This window comes from Eptesicus fuscus, chromosome 12 (genome assembly GCF_027574615.1).
Source record: "Eptesicus fuscus isolate TK198812 chromosome 12, DD_ASM_mEF_20220401, whole genome shotgun sequence".
Taxonomy (NCBI): domain Eukaryota; kingdom Metazoa; phylum Chordata; class Mammalia; order Chiroptera; family Vespertilionidae; genus Eptesicus; species Eptesicus fuscus.
Window position 1 is genome coordinate 58,435,189 of NC_072484.1, and position 19,812 is coordinate 58,455,000.

A 19,812-nucleotide genomic window follows, 5' to 3' on the forward strand; every position below is an offset into this window, starting at 1 on the left:
ACAAAATAGAAACAGACTCATAGATACAAAGAATAGACGGACAGCTGTCAGAGGGTAGAGGGGTTGGGGCACTGGGTGAAAAAGTGAAGGGATTAAGAAAAAAATAACAGACGCAGGCAACAGTATGGTGATTGCCAGAAGGAAAGGGGGTGGAGGAGGTAGAAGAGGGCAAAGGGGGAATAAATAGTAGTATCCATATGTTAAAATTCATAGAACTGTACACCAAAAGAGTCAATTTAACTGTATATAATTTTTAAATAATAAATTAATAAAAGTAAAAAAATCTATGTCAATAGAAGAGAACTTATTGGGCAGGAAAACTGTAAACCTTAGGGTTAAGACAATCTGCTATATAATTTACTGATTGATTTTTCAAGAATTGGTTTACATAAATAAATAAAAGCTGCCCTAGCTAGTTTGGCTCAATGGATAGAGTGTCGGTCTGCAGACCAAAGGGTCCCAGGTTGAATTATGGTCAAGGGCATATACCTCAGTTGGGCTGATTCATTAACATTAACCATACCTCAGTACCCGTTTTTTAGCAATCAGTAGACCAAGTAGGCTGAATATGAGTTAGGACATAGAAGAAATGAACAACACTATCAGCCAAATGTATCAAAATGACATTTAAATAGCACTCAACTTTTTACAAAAAGAACAAAATACGTACTCTTTTTAGTGCACATGGAAGATTCACCAAGATAGACCATATTCTAAAAACAGTATTGAGGTTTCTCAAAAGATTAGGTTGTAGGCTCCTCCCTGGCCCAGGGCCCTTGTCAGGACACATGCAGGAGGCAACCAAGAGATGTGTTTCTCTCACATTGATATTTCTCTCTGTCTTTCCTTCTCTCTTCCACTGTCTCTAAAAATCAATGCAAAAATATCCTCGGGTGAGGATGCAAAGATAAATAAATAAATAAATAAATAAATAAATAAATAAATAAATGAATAATACTATAACTTATAATAAATAAGATTTTCTTAAATATTTTTATAGCACTCTCTAGAACTATTGTTTTAATCTTACAAGTCAAGATACTGGCTTTCTAATTCCTTACAATTATACCATTTTATTCCCCATGAATTCCCCACAAAACCAACAGCACAGAATGGGAAGTCCAGACATCTTCTCCCAGAACTTTTTGTTTATCCCAAATGAAAGCTTTTGTACAGCCACAGACTAAGTAACATGGGTCAATTTAGTGTTATGCACAGAGCCAAAATATTTTTCCATATTGGTTGTGTCGTCTGCTTTCCTTTAGCTATGTTGGTATGTTTCTAAATCTTCTCATATTGCTCCAGAAAGAAAGATTTCATCTTGGGATTGGGGCTGAGGGGATGAAGGAGGAGTAGAAAAAAAGACTTAGAAAAAGAGACTTAGGAAAGGAAGTAGAAAAGAGACTTAGGAAAAGGGATCTTTTTGCCTCAGCCATGTGCCCGAGCTTAGTTTCTTTAATCGGTATTTAGGAATATATCATACTTATAGAGAAATTAATATATTTATACTTTATTCCTCATTTAACTCATATTAATTTTGTATAATTCCTTTACAGGAAAGAAGAAATGAGTGATAGGCTCCCAGTAACTGAATCCTTAAATGATTAGCATTCATGACCCTTCACCATCAAGGTTTTTAAAAATTGGTGTGCACAAAATTAAAACCCTCCAAAATTACAAAGTCTATGAATGGTATAAGAAGGGGGGAAAGTGTAGAACTGAATTGTCTGCCTTGTGCAAACTGAGAAACCACCCAAAGACTCTGCCCAACTTAAGCCCTATAGCTTACAATGTGTAAACTAACCTAAACAAGAGAATGTAAGAATATGTCATACCATATGATAAGAGTAAATTCTAGCTAGAGTTATATAAAGTCCTATTCCATTCCGTCCTCATCCCATTGTACTTCTGGACTGAAACTTGCTCCATGAATCTCTGTCACTTTTTATTTTTGCCTTTAATGTAAGCAAAAAGGCAGCAGAACCATTCAAAGGATAAACAATCCATGAGGCAAGACCAGAACTAGACCTCAAGGTTCTTATTCCCCTGTGCTAAAATTCAAAAAGCTACACTGGGTTTTGAAGTGCACAGTATCCACTGACTCAATTTTATAAACAGCTCATTGTTAATTTATTGTTTTATTCAGCTTGGGTTATCAAACACATTTTATGCCTTTTGGAGTGAGCACTACATATTCCCTTCCTGGACATTAGGCTGACTTGGAGAAAGAGGTGGGGGCATTTTCCTTGACTAGTACAAAACAACTGGATCCCCAGATATAGAGGTTGTAATGCTGAAAAGCTGGCAGAGTTCAAAAACAATTCATTGTTCTGATTTTCTTTCAGAACAGTATCACTAGATGAGTTAGAAGACATATGATCAGTAGATGAGAAAATAAGTTGACATTTGTATCATCCTTTTCCTATTGCCCCCAAATGCTTATGATTTTTCAAGAGAAACTCAATAATGAAGTAATTACTCAAAAAGTGTTTCACATATCTTATCCAGGTCAATTTATGCCATCTCTGACAGTTATGAATAACTTATACTTTTTCCATGGGGGGAAAAAAAACTAATACAAAACTTAGAAGAAAAATGGAAAAGTAAAGCCCTATCCAAATAGTGGGCACTTTTAAGCCAAATCAATCAACTCCAGAAATTTCCCACTGCTCATTACACAATCTTTCACCCACATGCTTTTAGAAAATGCCGAGTTAGCATCATCCAATAACCCTAACTCTGGACAACACCAACCCATCCCCCACCTTGGAAATGGAAGGATACTTCCCCTTGGCTACATCTGACCTTGAACCAAAAAGCAGCTATCCCTGGATCTGATGAGACATTTTTTCAGGAAGATAGGCTTTGAGGTATAGGAATCTGAGGTCAGAAAACGCCAGCTGAGGCTGGCAAAACTATCTGGAATCAGCCTCCCTGGGGGCAGTAAAATAGGGATGATACTGTTTACTTCAAAGGGCAATATAAAGATCAAATGAGTTAAGGGCATGAAAGTGCTTTATGAATGTTAAGTAATTTGCATATTCATCAAAGAGCTGTTGTTTTCCAGCTTCACAGAACCCAGGTTGATTGAATGTCCTTCACTATGCAGAACACTTTCTTCACTTTATTTTTTTTTTTTTTTGGGGGGGGGGGGGGACATGGGGGGAGACGCTCATGGGCCTTTCTCTAAGTTATTCATTCTTCTGAGTCACAGATGTGGTATCAAAACTGACAGAAACTCATCCCTGCCTTCCCAGCTAACATCCTAATTTGTGGGGGAGGGATTGCAACTTTCTCTGCTCAGTTTTCCTAAGGAATATTTGAAGTCCAGACTCAATTCTTCCCTTTTAAAAATACCTTTCCTCCCCAGATCTCTGAGGTCCATGGCCACAGCAAATGCAAACCAACCTTTCAAATTAAACTATGACACAGTTAAAGAGTTCCAGGCCCCTCTACTCTTTCCCCTACTCCCCCCTTTCCCACAGCAGTCTTTGATGAAATGGAGGCTGGAATTTAAGAAGGTGGGGGGGGGGGGGGAAGACTTTTTATCTACCCCATAGAGAGGGCTTGGTATGTTAACAAGGGCCAAGCTTTCCCAGCTTTCCCTAACTCCTCCTGACCTCATCTGAAACACACATCCACGACTTCATACACACACGCACATGCTGGTAAGGCAGCCCAAAGCAGACAAATCTGACTTCCCCAACTTGTAGCCACAGATAGCAGCAAAGAGACCCAAGTCTTCCACCGCCAGCTTCCAAAAGACACTGCAACGGCCAGCGACGCCGCAATAGCAGCCTCTGTGCTGCAGCCTTCAGCCGGCCAGAGTTTCAGGGCTAATTCCTTAAGGAGCGTCGCTCTTCTGCCCTGCGTCCCGCTCCCCTGTGCTTCACCCACTTCTCTCCTCGGGAGGTCAGGAGGAACCGGGTCACTTGGCGCTTCTGTAGAGCGGGAAGTTCAGTGAAGGAGATTCCCACCGAAGTAGCCCAAAGCCCACTACTACTCTTTGCCCCCCGTCTCCACCCTCCTGCCCACGCAGGCGCCTGTGCCGCTGGCGAAGGTGCCAGTTCTCCAGGTGCCTGAGCTCGCATGGGATGTGGAGGAGCTAAGCAGGAAGAACAGCGACGGGACGATGGCTGGAGATAGTTAGAGGATAAATGGAGCAGGACTGGGGAGAGGGACGAAGACTCCACACAGGGGCACTCTCTCGCCCCTCTCTCACAGACTGTAACTCCCAAACGCACAGATGGGCATTAAGGTAAAGGCCTTCCCTCCCTACTCTCTCCCTTCGCTTCCCCACTCCCCGCCTGGACACCAAGTGAAAAAGCAAGGTGCGGGTGTACCTGGAGCGAACACCATGATTTCCTCCAGCCGTTACGCCCCTAGGTGAAGAGAGACAGACAGGAAGGCCAGGACTTGGAGGGGTCCGGTGCAGCTGCGCGTGCAGGGCGCGGACCGGCTGCGGGCCGGGGCGGTCAGCACCTCGGACAGCTCCCCGCCGCGCGATCCCGGGCTGCAGCTCCAGCCGCTGCGGCGCGCTCAGCCTCCACAATGCACTGCTCCGCCGGCGGCCACAGCCGCGGCGGGAGGAGGAGACGGAATCCCCACTCAGTCCATCCCTCATTCCTGTGCCAGCTCAGCATACGTAGCTGTTTAGAGAGCAAAGCACTTCTACAGCTTCTACGGGAGAAGGACCGAAGAGGAAGAGAGAAAAAGGTAATTGCCCGGCTTCCCGGCAGGGGGACAGCTAATTGCTTCCAATTACCTGCTGTCACTAGCCCCGGTGGATATAGGACTGACATTTTGAATGGGTTTGTCCTTTCTTTTTCTTTCTTTCTTTTTTTCTTTTCTTTTTTTTTTTTTTTTAACGCAAAAAGCTTTACTCTCGAGGCGGCTGACTGAGTTCTTCGAGTTGGGCTGGCTCTGAACAGAGGGGTGAGACCTCCAAGTTAATCAGTCTTGGGCCCAGAGTCCCAGTCTTGTGCTACTATAAAGCCAGCAGGAGGGAAGGACAGGGTGACTATGAAGGCATGAGAAGGGCGTCGCTATCAGGCCCTGCTCCCAGGCAGCGGATCTGGCTCTAAAAGCTCCTAGGCTTAGAGACCCTCAAGGTCATCACTTTAGAGAAACCCCACCAGGAATTGGAAAGAGACCTCGGTGAGGCTGGTCTCCTCCACAGACAACCTCACACACCCTACGGAAGGATGAGTCAAGAATCCCTTTCAAGTGTGAAAACAGCCCTGAAACCCATCAAGAAGCATTACTGCTTCCCCTAGCTTTACCCAACTGAAAACTATGCCCCCCATGTATACACTCAGTTCTACTCTAAGATACTGGGACAAAACGCCGCACTCATTTCACGCTTCTAATCCTTGCTCATTTTAAAGCACTATCTAGTTCCCCCAAGAAATGCTGTTACACATCAGCCAAACTAGATGTTACCCAGCTTGAAACAAGTACATCTGGGTTATAACCTCGGTGCTAAAAGTGATACAGGACCCTCCAGCCTCAAAGCAGATGTCAGTTGCTTTAGGTTTAATCCTCTATCTTCGAAGTTGAATGGAGTTTTACAAGAACAAGGGGTGATCAGAGTCATCTCCAGTGTTTTATAGGGTTTCTTCACTTGCACTTCTCCCTGGAAAATATAGTTATTCTGAAAATACAGTGTTTCTTAATAATTTGATTGGTGGCCATCAGTTCAACGTTCTTTTGGAAAATATACAGCATTCAAATAGCCTTATTGGAACTGGTTTTGTTCCAAGCCATCTGATAGATTGAAATGGCAAATAGTTTTACAGCTCTTGAACCACAGTTTGCCTGGAGGCATATGAACAGCCTCAACATAACATAATCAGTACTGCTCTTAGCACCTGGCTCAACACAGCCTTGAACAGATGGGACCTGCCTCAGCAGCAACAAGATGCAAATCAATTGATGGACAGATGAAGTGTGGGCATAACAAGATGCAGTCTGCTCATTTTCCCAAGTTACACCAAAAGCCAGGGACCAATGATGCTTCACTCTGTCTTATTTGCTTTATCACCATAAGTGTGAAACACTATTTGAAATAATCTTTGAATGAATGAAAGACCTCCTTCTTTTAACACACTCAATAGGGCTCTCCTTTACAATGTATTTCATAATGAGCTTTATTTTTCTAATGTATAAACAATCATTCATGATTAAGCTCAAGAAAAAGCAATAGAATGTAGGAAAAGAAAAAATACTTGGAAACCAGTCACACTCAAGTATAACATCTTCACCATGTACTAGTTGTATGTTCTTAAGTTACTCACCTGCAATATAAGGATGAATGTTTCTCCAAGGTTTGTTGTTGGGATTAAATGTAATAATGGATTAATTAAGAGAGAGCACAACCTCAATTAAACTCATTCCAGGAAATTACTGATACCCTGGGAATAGATGACACCCTATAAGAATATGGTAAAGCAATACTTCTCACACATGAATGTGCATGTGACTCCCACTGGAGATCTTGTTAAAATGCAGATTATGGTTCAGTAGAGCAGGGTGGGGCCTGAGATTCTGCATTTCTAACCAGTTCCCAGGTGATGCCCATGCTGCAATTGCTGCTTGTTCACAGACTATATTTTGAGTAGCAAGGTATTAGATGTATCAGCATTTAAAAAGAAATAAATTACTTACATCTCCTTCAACCTCAGAGTGCATCTTTCTGTTTATAAGGAAGGAATCCAGATGGATTCCCATAGACTTCCAAGCTAGACAGAGGCCTAGATAGTAGTAGAAGGAAAAAAATGCCTTTGATTAGCCTACTATGGAAATAGGAGGTAATATGAACTAGTAAAAACCAGTTCAACAGGTCAAGGACAGAAGAGAAAACTCTCTGTAAGGCCCATCCTCACTTCTTCTCTGACCTTCCGTCATCACTTCCTCCCATCACCTCTTCATTTGCTCCAACACACTACTGCTACTCAGCCAAAGGACAATATCCTCCTAATTCAGCTTTTGCTTATTTATATTTTAATAAGAGCAATTAATTTTACTCCCAATAAAATCAAGGCACATTAATGATTTTTTAATTTACAGTTATTATATCAGTAAATTTTATATTCAACAATATTACCTTGGAATGGGTTCCATGTCAAAATAAAGCCCATTCTGTCTCCCAAGGATATCTGCAAGAAAAATATATCCATTTTAAAGTGCTATTTCAATCCCATTCATCAAGCCCCTGTAGCTTATGAGTCTCACAAGTCTTTTTAGTGTGACACCAGGGAGACTCTTACTTCCTGACTCACAGTTTGAGTCACTGTAAATGATCCCCCAATGAGAGCGAGCAAGTGATGAAGGGTAGATCCTGGACAACAAAAACAACCATTTATTTGATAGGCACACTGTCCTTTGTCATAATTGCATTTAGCAATTGCAAATATATTCTGATTAACTCCTCACAGATAGAGGTATGGTTATTCATTTGCTTGCCTAAAGAAGTAGCTGTTTTGAAATATTCCTGATTTAATTTGTTTTCTAAAAGAATTTTGAGTCAAATAAAAAACAACGTTCAATTAGTTCTCATAAATGCCAGCTTCTGTTTAGACCATCTCTTTTAATATCTTCAACTACTATTCTAAAATTATCAAATGTCTGATGAGAATGGAAAAGATTGTGTTTCAGAAGGTGTGTTGGAAAGGCAAAGCTACTTCCGCCTTCCAATGTCTGCACATCTATTCACTCATTCAAGAGAACTTACAATGGAAAAAAAGGAATAGCCTTAATTTTGAAAGATTAGAAGCTCAGTGTAAGGCATGCCACTGCAGGATCATTTTTTTTTTTTTAAGCTAAGCGTTCTCTGTTTGTATTGTCTATCATTGCATTGGTGATCCAAGCTCAGAGGTGTGTAGAGTTAACAGAAGGTGTGGAATGTCTTCAGAAACATTCCAAGATACGTGGTAGAGATTTGACCTGGCAAGAGCTCGTATCCAATTGTTTAACTGAATATTCATCAAACAAGTGTTCTAAACCAACTGTTCAGAAGTTGAAATGGATTGTTTCTGGGCTAACTGCATGGCAACTGAAATGTGGTTACTACAGAATAACCCACCTTCCAACAATTTCTGAAACTGTTCCTTAATTGTATTATTACAGGAACAAAAACACTTCTCTTGAAGCCATTCTCCACAATCCTGAAGTATGTATTGCATCACAACTAGATTAGCATTGATGTTCTTAGATTCGGGGAAACTGCCTAATTAACATTATGCTATAGTGGAATTATGTTTAAATTTGAATTCATCTGAGGCATACAAACAAAACCAAGACCATAATGTGAAATGTTAATGACAAGTCTGAGGAGATAAACTGTGAATCTTTATTTCTAACGTTGATCCAATATTCTATATTGGGTCACCATATTTAGTTGGTATTAAAAATGGTAACGTACTTAATTTAAATTTTATGAGACAGGAACTGGGTGTAGGGGGCAGGGGGTGGAAATGGAGGGCATCTATAATACTCTCAACAATAAAAATAAATTTTTAAAAATTTAAATTTTAAATTATGAGGTTTATATCAAAACCAACATTTCACAAATGCACTTTTTTTTTTTAAATCTTCGCCCAAGGATATGTTTTTATTGATTTCAGAGAAAGAGAGAGAGAAACCTCAATATGAGAGAGAAACATCGATCAGTGCCTCCTGTATGCGCCCTGACCGGGATCAAAGCTGCAACCTAGGCATGTGCCCTGACTGGGAATCAAACTTGAGACCTTTTGGTGCACAGGAGGACACTCCAACTACCCGAGCCACCCAGCCAGGGCCACATATGCATTTTGAAGACATAATATGGCTCACTATTTTAAGCAGTGAAAATGGCTTCATAATACAAGTTTCAGATTATACAAAGATGTGGACTTTATTGTTACATGGGAATTACATTTAAATTTTATATAAAGCAAAAGTGCACCTGTTGTTTGTTGATTTATTAATGGTAGCCATTCTGGGAGGTGTGTGGCGATATCTCATTGTGATTTTAATTTGTATCTCTCTGATGATTAGTGCCATTGAGCATTTTTTTCATATATATTGGCCATCAATATGTCCTCTTCAGGTCCTTTGCCCATTTTTTAATTTATTATTTGGGTTTTTTGGTGTTGACTTTTATAAATTCCTTAAAATTTCTGAATATTAACCTCTTATCAGATATATCACTGACGAATATGTTCTCCCATACAGTGGGTTCTCTCTTCATTTTGTTGATGGTTTGTTTGTTTTTTCTGTGTAGAAGCTTTTTAGTTTGATGTAGTTCCATTTGTTTATTTTTCCTTTGTTTTCCTTGCTCTAGGAAATATACCGGCAAAAATATTACAACAGATGTCTGAGATTTTACTGCCTGTTTTCTTCTAGGATTTTTATGGTTTCACAACATAAAGTCCTTTATCCATTTTGAGTGTATTCTTGTGTGTGGTGAATTGGTGGTGTCGTTTCATTTTTTTGCAAGGACCTGTCCAATTTTCCCACTATTGATTTTTTAAAATATATTTTTATTGATTTCAGAGAGGAAGGGAGAGGGAGATCAAAACATCAATGATGAGAGAGAATCATTGATTGGCTGCCTCCTGCACGCCCCCCACTAGGGATTGAGCCCACAACCCGGGCATGTGCCCTTGGCCGGAATTGAACCTGGGACCCTTCAGTCTGCAGGTCAATGCTCTATCCACCGAGCCAAACCAGCTAGGGCCAATTTTCCCACCATTTATTGAATAGACTGTCTTTATTCCATTCTATGCTCTTGCCTCCTTTGTTAAATATTAACCCTAAAGATGTGGTTTAATTTCTGGGGTCTTTGTTCTGTTCCAATTATCTATATTCCTGTTCTTATGCCAATACCAAGCTGCTTTGATTATAATGGCCTTGTGTTACAGTTTGTTAGCCAGTATTGTGATTCCTTGCAACTTTGTTCTTCTTTCTCAAAATTGCTGAGGCTATTCAGGGTCTTTGGGGATTTTATATAAATTTTTGGAATATTTATTCCAGATCTGTGAAATAAGCCATTGGTGTTTTAATAAGAATTGTTTTGAATCTATAGATTGCTTTGGGTAGTATGGATATTTTAATTATGTTAATTTTTCCAATCCATGAACACAATATATGCTTCCACTTATTTGTATCTGACTCAATTTTTCTTCAATGTCCTATAGTTTTCCAAATACAGATCTTTTACCTTTTGGGTTAAATTTATTCCTAGGTACCTTACTCTTTTGTTATTGTTGCAATAGTAAATGGGATTGTTTTCTTAGTTACCTTCTCTGATCATTATTGGTGTATAAAAATGCCACTGATTTTTGGATATTGATTGTGTATCCTGCTACTTTGTAGAATTCATTATTAGATCTAGTAGTTTCTTCTTTTTTTTTTAATATATTTTTTAATTGATTTTTTACAGAGAGGAAGGGAGAGGGATAGAGAGCTAGAAACATCAATGAGAGAGAATCATCGACCAGCTGCCTCCTGCACACACCCTACCAGGGATGTGCCCGCAGCCAATGTACATGCCCTTGACCAGAATCGAACCTGGGACCTTTCAGTCCGCAGACCGACGCTCTATCCACTGAGCCAAACCGGTTTCGGCAGATCTAGTAGTTTCTTGGTGGAAGTCTTTAGGGTTTTCTATGGACAATATCATGTCATCTGCAAATAATGAGTTTTATTTCCTCCTTTACAAATGGCTTGCCTTTTATTTCTTCTTCTTGTCTGATCACTATGGCTAGAACTTCCTGTACTATGTTGAATAAGAGTGGTGAAAGAGGACTTCCTTGTTGTGTTCCTGATCTGAAGGGAAACACTTTTAGTTTTTGCTCATTGAGTCTGATGTTGGCATAGGTTTTTCATATATACTGGTAGCCTTTTTTATGTTGAGGTATGATCCCTCTATTCCCACTTTGCTAAGAATTTTATCATAAATGGGGGTGCTGGATTTTACTGAGTGCTTTTTCTGCATCTATTGAGATGATCATGTGATTTTTATCATTGATTTTGTTTATGTGATATATCACATTTACTGATTTGCAAATATTGTCCCAACCTTGCAACCTGGAATAAATCCCACTTGATCATGGTGTATGCTCTTTTAAATGTATTGCTGGATCTGATTTGCTAATATTTTGTTGAGGGTTTTAGTATCTATGTACATTAGGGATATTGGCTTGTAATATTCTTTCTTTGTAGTGTCTTTATCTGGTTTTAGAAATAGGAAAATGTTGGCCTCATAAAAAGAGCTGGAAGTCTTCCCTCGTCTTGAATTTTTTGAATAGGTGTTAGTTCTTCTTTGAATGTTTGGTAAAACTCACCTGTGAAGTATCCAATCCAGGACTTTTGCTTGCTGGAAGTTTTTTTTTTACTAGTGCTTACATGTCATTAGTTGTTCTCAGTCTATTCATATTTTCTGATTCAGTTTTGGAAGGTTGTATGTTTCTAGGAATTTGTCAGTTACATCCATGTTGTGCAATTTTTTGGCATATAGTTGTTTTTAATATTTTCTTACAATCCTTTGTATTTCTGTGATGTCAATCATTACTTCTCTTTTATTTCGGATGTTATTTATTTGGGTCCTCTCTCTTTGTTTCTTATTGAGTCTAGTTAAAGGGTCATCAACCTTGTTTATCTTTTCAAAGAACTAGCTCTTGGTTTCATTGATTTTTGTATTATTTTTAAATTTCTATGTTATTTATTTCTGTTCTGAGCTTTATTATTTCCTTCCTTCTACTTACTCTGGGCTTTTCCTGTTGTTCTTCTTCTAGTTCTTTTAGGTATAGGGTTAGATTGCTTACTTGAGATTTTTCTTGCTTCTTGAACTTCCCTCTCAGGACTGCTTTCATTGGGTCCCATAGATTTTGGCTTGTTGTGTGTTTGTTTTCATTTGTTTCTAGGAAGTTTTTTATTACTTCCTTGATCTCATTGGTAACCCATTTATTGTTTACTAACATGCTATTTAGCCTCCGTGTGTGTTTGAATGTCTTTGAGATTTTTATTGTGGTTGATTTCTAGCTTCATTTTTTGTAGGAACTGCCTTTTTATCCAGAAATCCCACTTCTTGGAATATATCCTAAAAATATTGAAACACCAATCAGAAAGAATATATGCACCCCTATGCTCATAGCAGCAGCATTTACTAGTACTATAGCCAAGATTTGGAAACAGTCCAAGTACCCATCAGTAGATGATTGGATATAAAAGCTGTGGTCATTGACACAATGGAATACTACAGTACATGGCTATAAAAAAGAAGGAACTCTTACCCTTTGTGACAGCATGGATGGACCTGGAGATTATTATGCTAAGCAAAATAAGCCAGTCAGAAGAAGACAAATACCATATGATCTCACTTATATGCAGAATCTAATGAACAAAATAAACTGATGAACAAAATAGAATCAGAGGCATGGACACATGTAACAGACTGACAGATCTCAGAGGGGAGGTTGGGGGGGGGGCGGGTACTGGATAAAGGAAGTTGAAGAGATTAGCCAAAGAACATATATGCACAGCCTATGGACACAGACAACAGTGTAGTGAAGGCCAGGGTAATGGGGTGGGCGGGGACTAGGTGGAGGTGGACAAAGTGGGGGAAAATGTTGGGTATCTGTAATAGTGTCAACAATTAAAAAAAAAAAGCAAAGCTATGTGTACTTGCAGATGACATGATCTCATATATAGAAAACTCCAAAGAATACACACACAAAAAAAATATTATATCTAATCAATTTAGCAAAGTTAGAGGGTATAGGAATCAATTGTATTTCTATATACCAGCAATCAACAAGCCAAAAATAATTTTTTTTAAAAGTATCCTAAACCATAAAATACTTAGGAATAAGTTTAAGCAAGCACACAGTACACTGAAAACTACAAAACATTGCTGAAAGTAATTAAAGACCCACATAAATGGAATGCTACCCCTCGTTCTGGATCTGAAGACATAATATTGTTAAGGTGACTATCCAAAGTGATCTACAGACTCAATGCAGTCTCTGTACATGGTGGCTGAATTGAACCAGATGTTATCTGTTCCCTTCATTAGTATAAACATAAATGGCATTAATGTAGACACGGTCCTTTCCTATCTACAAACTGCCCACCACCTAAAATTTTAAGTTTCTCTTCAAAGACCTGGCACTCAAGAAGCATTCTCCCACTGTCCCACTGACGTTGTAGCCCCAGTAAGTGTATCTACTCTATGAGCTGACTTTTGTCTTCAGGAAACAAACAAAAACAAGGGCTTTGGAGGAGGGCCGGGAAGGGGAGGGGGCGGACAGGAGGTGTAGCTAAGACTCTGTAAGGCACCCAGCAAGCTGTCCGGCTGGAAGCCCACGGAACCGTCTATTCTGGAGCACTTCGTTGGAACTGCCTCCTCGTAGCTGTGAGGGCTTGGGCATAATGTGTGAAGGGTCAGGAATATGGAACACAAACAGCTGGCCTACCCGGACCGCGGAGAGGAGCGGAGTGAACCCCAACCTCCCAGGGAAGCGCTGCTTTCCCTTTAAGCACCTGCGGGCCCGCCCCGCGCCGGAGGCAGCAGGAGGCCCCGCCCCGCCCCGCGCAGGCGCCGGAAGTCCGTGAGCGCTGCCACGAAGTCGGATTCCTCCGCCCGCTTCCGGCCTGCTGGCTGTTGCTTCTCCGGCCAGTAGTCCCGGCGACGCTGCCCGCCGGTGCTCGGACCTAGGCCCGGCCTGGTCTGCGGAGACAGCGCCGCCGCCGGCACCAGCTCCCGATCCCACACGCGCTTCCGTCGCCGCCGCGGGAGGGACGGAGCCCGAGGGGAGCAGGGCGCGCGGCGGCGTGATGGACGCGCCGGCGGTCCTGGTGCAGGACCTCCTGACCCAGAACCATGCCCTGCGCAGGGAGAACCCCGAGCTCGTGGAGCAGGTGCGGCGGAGGCTTTGCGAGAAGGCCCACCTGCTGCCCAGGTGCGTCCGCCGGCTCGCACCCGCGGCTTTTCCCCGAAAGGTTGGAAGGCGACTCCGCCCCGCTTCCCTAGATTTTGATCCAAGCGGTTTCTTAACATGAGATTCTTCGAGGCCAGATTCTCCAGCGACACCCTAAAGGTGGCACTTTTAATCCGCCGCCTGTCCGGGGCGGCCGAGGAGTGGGTAGTCCCCTGCATCCAGAGGGAGACCTCCGTCCTAGCTCAGGAGGAGGGCTTCGTGGACGCACTGAAGCGGGCCTCTGGCAGGAATGGGTAGAACACCACCGGCCCTGCCTGGCTTTGATTCATCAGGAACTCTCCAGTCCCGCCGCAGGGCCCCAGCCTTGCTAGACAGGGCTGCTGCCTGTGCTTGCCACCCGCTCTACTTCGCACTCTGCCCAGCAGCACAGCCACTTGCTGAGAAACTGTTAGAAGTTAATGGGCCAGCCCGGATCACGGCCCTGCCAACTCTGAAGACTGTTGTGACCGCCTTTCAAAGTCAGGGCCAACCTAGAAAGTGCCCGAGTTTGACACAACCCCCAACCCCCGTGGACACTGATGTGGGTCGCTCAGGCCCAGAGATAGCTTCCATGATTACTGTTCCTGGCAGCCAATTTGTAAAAATATATTTTTATGGATTTCAGAGAGTAAGGGAGAGATGGAAACATCAATGATGAGAGGGACTCATCCATCGGTTGCCTCCTGTAGGTCCCACGCTGGGGATCGAGCCCGCAAAGAGGGCATGTGTCCTAGACCAGAATCGAACCCGGGACCCTTCAGTCCACAGGCCCATGCTCTTAGCCACTGAGCCAAACCAGCTAGGGCCTGGCAGCCAAATTTTGACATTCTACCCGATGAACCAATTTTTCACATACTTTCACATTTCTGTTCTGAAAACACAAGAGTCTCAAAGATAGTGCCTTTTAGAGAAAACCAGGCACTGGACACTACACGGAAAAAGTACTTTTAAAGTTTAAGTACATTTTACATTACTATATGCCTAGTACTGTACTTGGTAACACCAAGACAAAATATATGTCCTCAGAAACAATTATGTTCTGAGAAAAAATTGGAAGTGCATATTCTGATATCTGGTAAAATAATGCTTTTGTGTATAAAGAATGGCATATTTGATTTTTCAATGGCCTTTTTTTACTTTGCCCCATAGCAGAAACACATGCAGCTTACAGAGGAAAAGCCCACCTGAACAGTTTATGTTTGCTGCCAAATCAGGCAAAGATGTTGTTTTTAAAAATGCATATAACAGTAAAAAAAATAAAAATGGGAATGGTACATTCTTTGAACTGTATGCACTTAGCTTCATTCCTTTTTATTAAATAATTTAGCTCCCTCATTTCTTGTAAATTACTTTGCTTTTTGGCCTCAGTTTTTCTTCTGTAATTAAAGGCGTTACTTGATCATTTGTTTCAGAATTCTGTGATTCTCTTATGAGGCCAAAGAAAGGAAGGAAAAAGGAGGATCTGAACCTTCCTTTTAAACAACGGGGTTCTTTAAACCCCGAAGGAGAAAAATCCATAACTGCCTTTCCTTGAAAGCCCTTAGATTTTGTTATTCTGGTAATGAATGTAGTTTCACTGAAATGTCTTCTTGAATTTTTGGTTAGACATCTTTATATTCAGAAAAACTCATCACTGCCACCTTCGTGGACAATTTATATACCCAAGGACCATAGCAAAAACCTCTAATTATATTTTTGCAAGATGTGACTAATGACATTATAGCAATTATTTTACCATTGCTGGTTAGCATACTAGAATTCATAAGGAGACCTCATATATATATATATACACTGAGTGGCCAGATTATTATGATCTCTGAACGCATAATAATCTGGCCACTCCGTGTACTTCTCTTGAGTACCTCATTTATTTGATATCAAAGATACTATAAACCGTGCACCTGATCAGTTTTCCCCTTTGCACTGGCTGATAGAAAGCTCAGGGAAAATAGGTGGTTGATCTCCAGCAAAAGTCTAGAATACTTTTGGTACCCATTTGAGATACAGATACACTGAGTGGCCAGATTATTATGCGTTCAGAGATCATAATAATCTGGCCACTCAGTGTGTGTGTGTGTGTGTGTGTGTGTGTGTGTGTGTGTGTAGTATATGAGGTACTAATAAACTGAATTTTGGGTGTATTGACTGTTAATTTCAAAGCAATGTTTTCCCATAGTAACAAAAATGTACAGTCCTGGCCTGCGTGCTCAGTGGTTGGAGCGTTGGCCTGCTTACAGGAGGATTGCTGGTTCTATTTTCATTCTCAGTAAAGGCACACGCCTGGGTTGCAGGTCTGATCTCTGCCCCAGTCAGGGCTCCTGTGGGGGGCAACCAATCAATGTGTCTGTCTCCCCTTATCTGCCCTCTCTCCACTCTCTCTAAAAATCAGTGGAAAAAAATATCCTCACTCCTTGGGTGAGTATTAAAAAAAAAAAAAAGTTACAGGACATAGCACCAAAAAAACTTTTTTTCCCCCAGTAAACCTCACAAGAGCACATATTTGATAGCATACAAAATTTTTCTAATGAAAGATAAGTATCAACATTTAATAAGTCAAATAGAGCATCAAAAATGTAACTGTAAAGTCAAAATATCACTTAATTTTCTGTAGCTATCTCTTATTGTTGAGGATCACTTAGATCTCCACCAAAAGGTGTGGGCGGGGGGGGCGGAGGGGGGCGGGGAAATAAGACAAGAAAGTACAGGAGGCTTGCTCACAGACAGTTACACAGATAGTAGCCAGGAGAGAAGGGTCACTGGTCAATGACTTCCAGGTTCAGATTTTCCACATGTGAAATCAGGTCATAACAGGTTATGATTAGTTTGTTGTTGTCTTTAGTCTTCTGCTGAATGATCTCCAGGGAATGGTTCCTCATCTGGCCCTTTGTTAGGATCACCTAGATGGCCACAGGCCACTAGAACTTTCCTATGGACTTGGGCAATTTCCACATCTGCTAGATTGAGTTTCTCTTCTGTGTGGGCCTATAATTCTTGGCATCTTTGGCCTTCCGTTTGAATTCATAATTCAGTGATTCTATATTCTTGGAATAGCCTTTAATCACCTCTTTCTGCTTCTCATATCCCTTGAAAAGGCCAGAGAAAGATGTGTTCAGTGAGTTCACATCTGTAATAAGTTGACCTTTTTCTTTCAGACCTATATTTCAGCTTTGGCAATCTCCTTTTGTTTCTGAGCCTCCTCCATCACCTGGGGTACAGTCCCTGAAAATCTATAATTTTTCTCATCTCTAGGTATTTCAGGTGGAGCTCCTCATACTTGCTTTTCAATTCCAGGATTTTCATTTGCATGGCTTTAATCATCATGTCCAGGTTCTTCTGGCCAACCTGCAGTACATCCATGATGGGACCAATGGACAGAGTACATAGAGGAAAGTCAGTCACGGGAATATCCAGAGCTCCTAAGAAATCAAACACCACCAGCCTTGCTTTAGGTAGACTTCCTCAAGAAGACTTGGCATCACGAATGCTGTTTGTCCCAATGGCCACAGAAACCAATTTATTCGAGAGCTGTCTTTCAATAGTGGGTCAAATATGAGGTACAAAGAACTGTTTTCTCAAAGCAGATTCCTTAAATGAGGATGTTCCAAACTGCTCCAAATGACCCATCGCAGTGTTGGTGCCTAGAATTTCAACTGGGTTTCTGAAGCTCTTCTATTTGAGGTCCGTGACATGCTGTGACCTGTGCCAAGAAAGATCAGGGCTCGGTGCCTGGATTGCTTGTGTGAATGGATGTACCCAAAGAATCCACTGTTCCTTCCTCACTCGCTGCTATCAGAGTCTCCCCTGAGAGTATCTTTTTATCCTCAAGTGATTCCAATTTAAGTGCAAAATTGAGAGGCACTAATAAAGGATATATTATTCCCAGTAGAGAGGCAGGTGAACTTAAAGGGTTCATGTGGAAAAAAAAATGCACAATTTTCTCGTTCCTCTTGACTTTGTATGGCTTTACCTGATTTGGGCATTTGTGATTTGCTAGAAAGGCAACTCTTCATATATTTAAAATTAGGGAATGCAACTGTAGAACCAGATAAGCATAATTTGTTACAATGCTTTTGTTTTTATTTCCCTCTGTGATGCAACTTGTTAAAATTTGCCTTGGCTAAACTAAGATATATCAAATATCTTTATTTTGGACATCTTAATTTCTTGCCAGTTAATTGAAGGCAATGTCCTAACAAAGCAGGTAGCTACCTACATAACGAAACCTGCAGATAACTATTAATTCAAGTAAAATCCTTCATCTTCCCCAGATCCTTTTAAGTGGCCTGCTGCCAGCAGTTCTCTACAGTGATTCTCTAGCTTTAGGGAGCATCAGCATCACCTGAGGGGCTTATTAAAAAACAGATTGCAGCCCTAACTGGTTTGGCTCAGTGGGTAGAACATCGGCCTGCGGACTCAAGGGTCCCAGGTTCGATTCCGGTCAAGGGCATGTACCTTGGTTGCTGGCACATACCCAGTAAGGAGTGTGCAGGAGGCAGCTGATCGATGTTTCTCATCGATGTTTCTAACTCTCTATCCCTCTCCCTTCCTCTGTGTAAAAAAAAAATCAATAAAATATATTTTAAAAAGATTTCTGAAGAAAAAAGCAAGAAGAAAATTTATTAAAAAACAAAACAAAAAAACAACAGATTGCCCTAGTCAGGTTGCTCAGTTGGAGCATTATTCCATATACCAACAAGGTTGCAGGTTCAATTCCCTGTCAGAGCACATATCTCCATTGCAGGTTTGATCCCCAGTTGGGGCACATACCAGAGGCAACCGATTCATATTTCTCTCTTACATTGATGTTTCTCTCCCTCTAAAATCAAGAAACATATCCTAGAGTGAGGATTAAAAAAAAAAAAAAAAAAAAAAACCCATAACACAATTTGCCACGCCTCACTTCCAGAGTTTTTGATCTACCACATTTAGGGTTGGGATCTGAGGATTTGCATTTATGACTAAAGTTCCTAGGTGATACTGATACTCTTGGTGTAAGAGTAAAAAGATTAGAAATTAGAAAAATATTTAATTCTCCCTTGTGCAAAGAACAGAAAGAGAGCACTTACTTTAAAGAAGTTGTCATTATAGGCTCTTTCTCTGCCTTTTGAAATGTATGCAACCCTCTTAAAAGGCAAAATAAGCCTCTTGCCTCATTTACAGTTCAAGAATTTCTCTTTGAAATGGGATTTGGAGCCATCACTTTGAAATGTAATCATCAAGGAAAATAGCACCCCTATCTCTGGTTTCCTGGGAGTACAGAAGCCTAACTTCAGCAGGTACCCGGCTCCAAGTTGCAAACATGCCTTTCGTCATACAGATATGAGAAATTTATTTTTCCTTTATATGAAGGCAATTAGTCCTTCTTGAGAATTATTTATCTTGAGAACATGGATATAATGGGTTTCATGGCTTGGTTAAATAGGTGAGATTTCTTTCTGAATTTGCTCTCTTGTGCCTTTCCTGTGTTCTACATCACTTTGTGGTTTAGTGTTTATTCCATAATAAAACTGTTTTCTTTCATCTATCTTTATGGAGAAGTTTTTTCAGGTTAATAAAAAATTTTTATTTTTTAATTATATTTCCCCTACATTGATCAGGACCACACTTTGAGAACTACTACACAAATGAACCTAAAAGTAGAACTTTAAATTTCTCTCTAGAGCTTTATTTTTTTAATACATTTTTTTAATTGATTTCAGAGAGGAAGGTAGAAAGAGAGATAGAAACATCAATGATGAGGGAGAATCATTGATTGTCTGCCTCCTGCATGCCCCACACTGGGGATTGAGCCCGCAACCCAGGCATGTGCCCTGACTGGGAATCAAACCAGTGACCTCCTGGTTCCTGGATT

General features: G+C 40.9%; 3 protein-coding genes and 1 pseudogene across 5 annotated transcripts in view; 2 read left to right on the plus strand and 2 right to left on the minus strand.

Annotated features, from left to right (window-relative positions):
• Positions 1-19,812, minus strand: part of AKAIN1 (A-kinase anchor inhibitor 1) — a 71,991-nt gene that overhangs the window by 26,928 nt on the left and 25,251 nt on the right. The window contains exon 3 of one of the 2 annotated variants that reach the window (XM_054723663.1): positions 7,106-7,157. In XM_054723663.1, the coding sequence (XP_054579638.1) occupies positions 7,106-7,157 (52 nt within the window). Of the gene's footprint in view, positions 1-4,343; positions 4,361-7,105; positions 7,158-19,812 lie in introns of those variants that run through there. The other variant, XM_028139243.2, reaches the window with a different exon arrangement.
• Positions 1-19,812, minus strand: part of ZBTB14 (zinc finger and BTB domain containing 14) — a 71,201-nt gene that overhangs the window by 26,129 nt on the left and 25,260 nt on the right. For both annotated transcript variants that reach the window (XR_008557591.1, XR_008557590.1), the window contains 2 exons: positions 7,106-7,157; positions 6,667-6,752 (listed from right to left, as the gene is read on the minus strand). The gene's annotated coding sequence lies outside the window, so the exon portion shown is untranslated. The remainder of the gene's footprint in view (positions 1-6,666; positions 6,753-7,105; positions 7,158-19,812) is intronic.
• Positions 7,630-8,113, plus strand: LOC103302894 (cyclin-G1-like). The gene is given in 2 exon segments (XM_054723662.1): positions 7,630-7,815; positions 7,817-8,113. Coding segments are annotated over 2 exon segments (483 nt in total).
• LOC103304612 (protein LDOC1-like) lies at positions 13,601-15,363 on the plus strand (annotated as a pseudogene).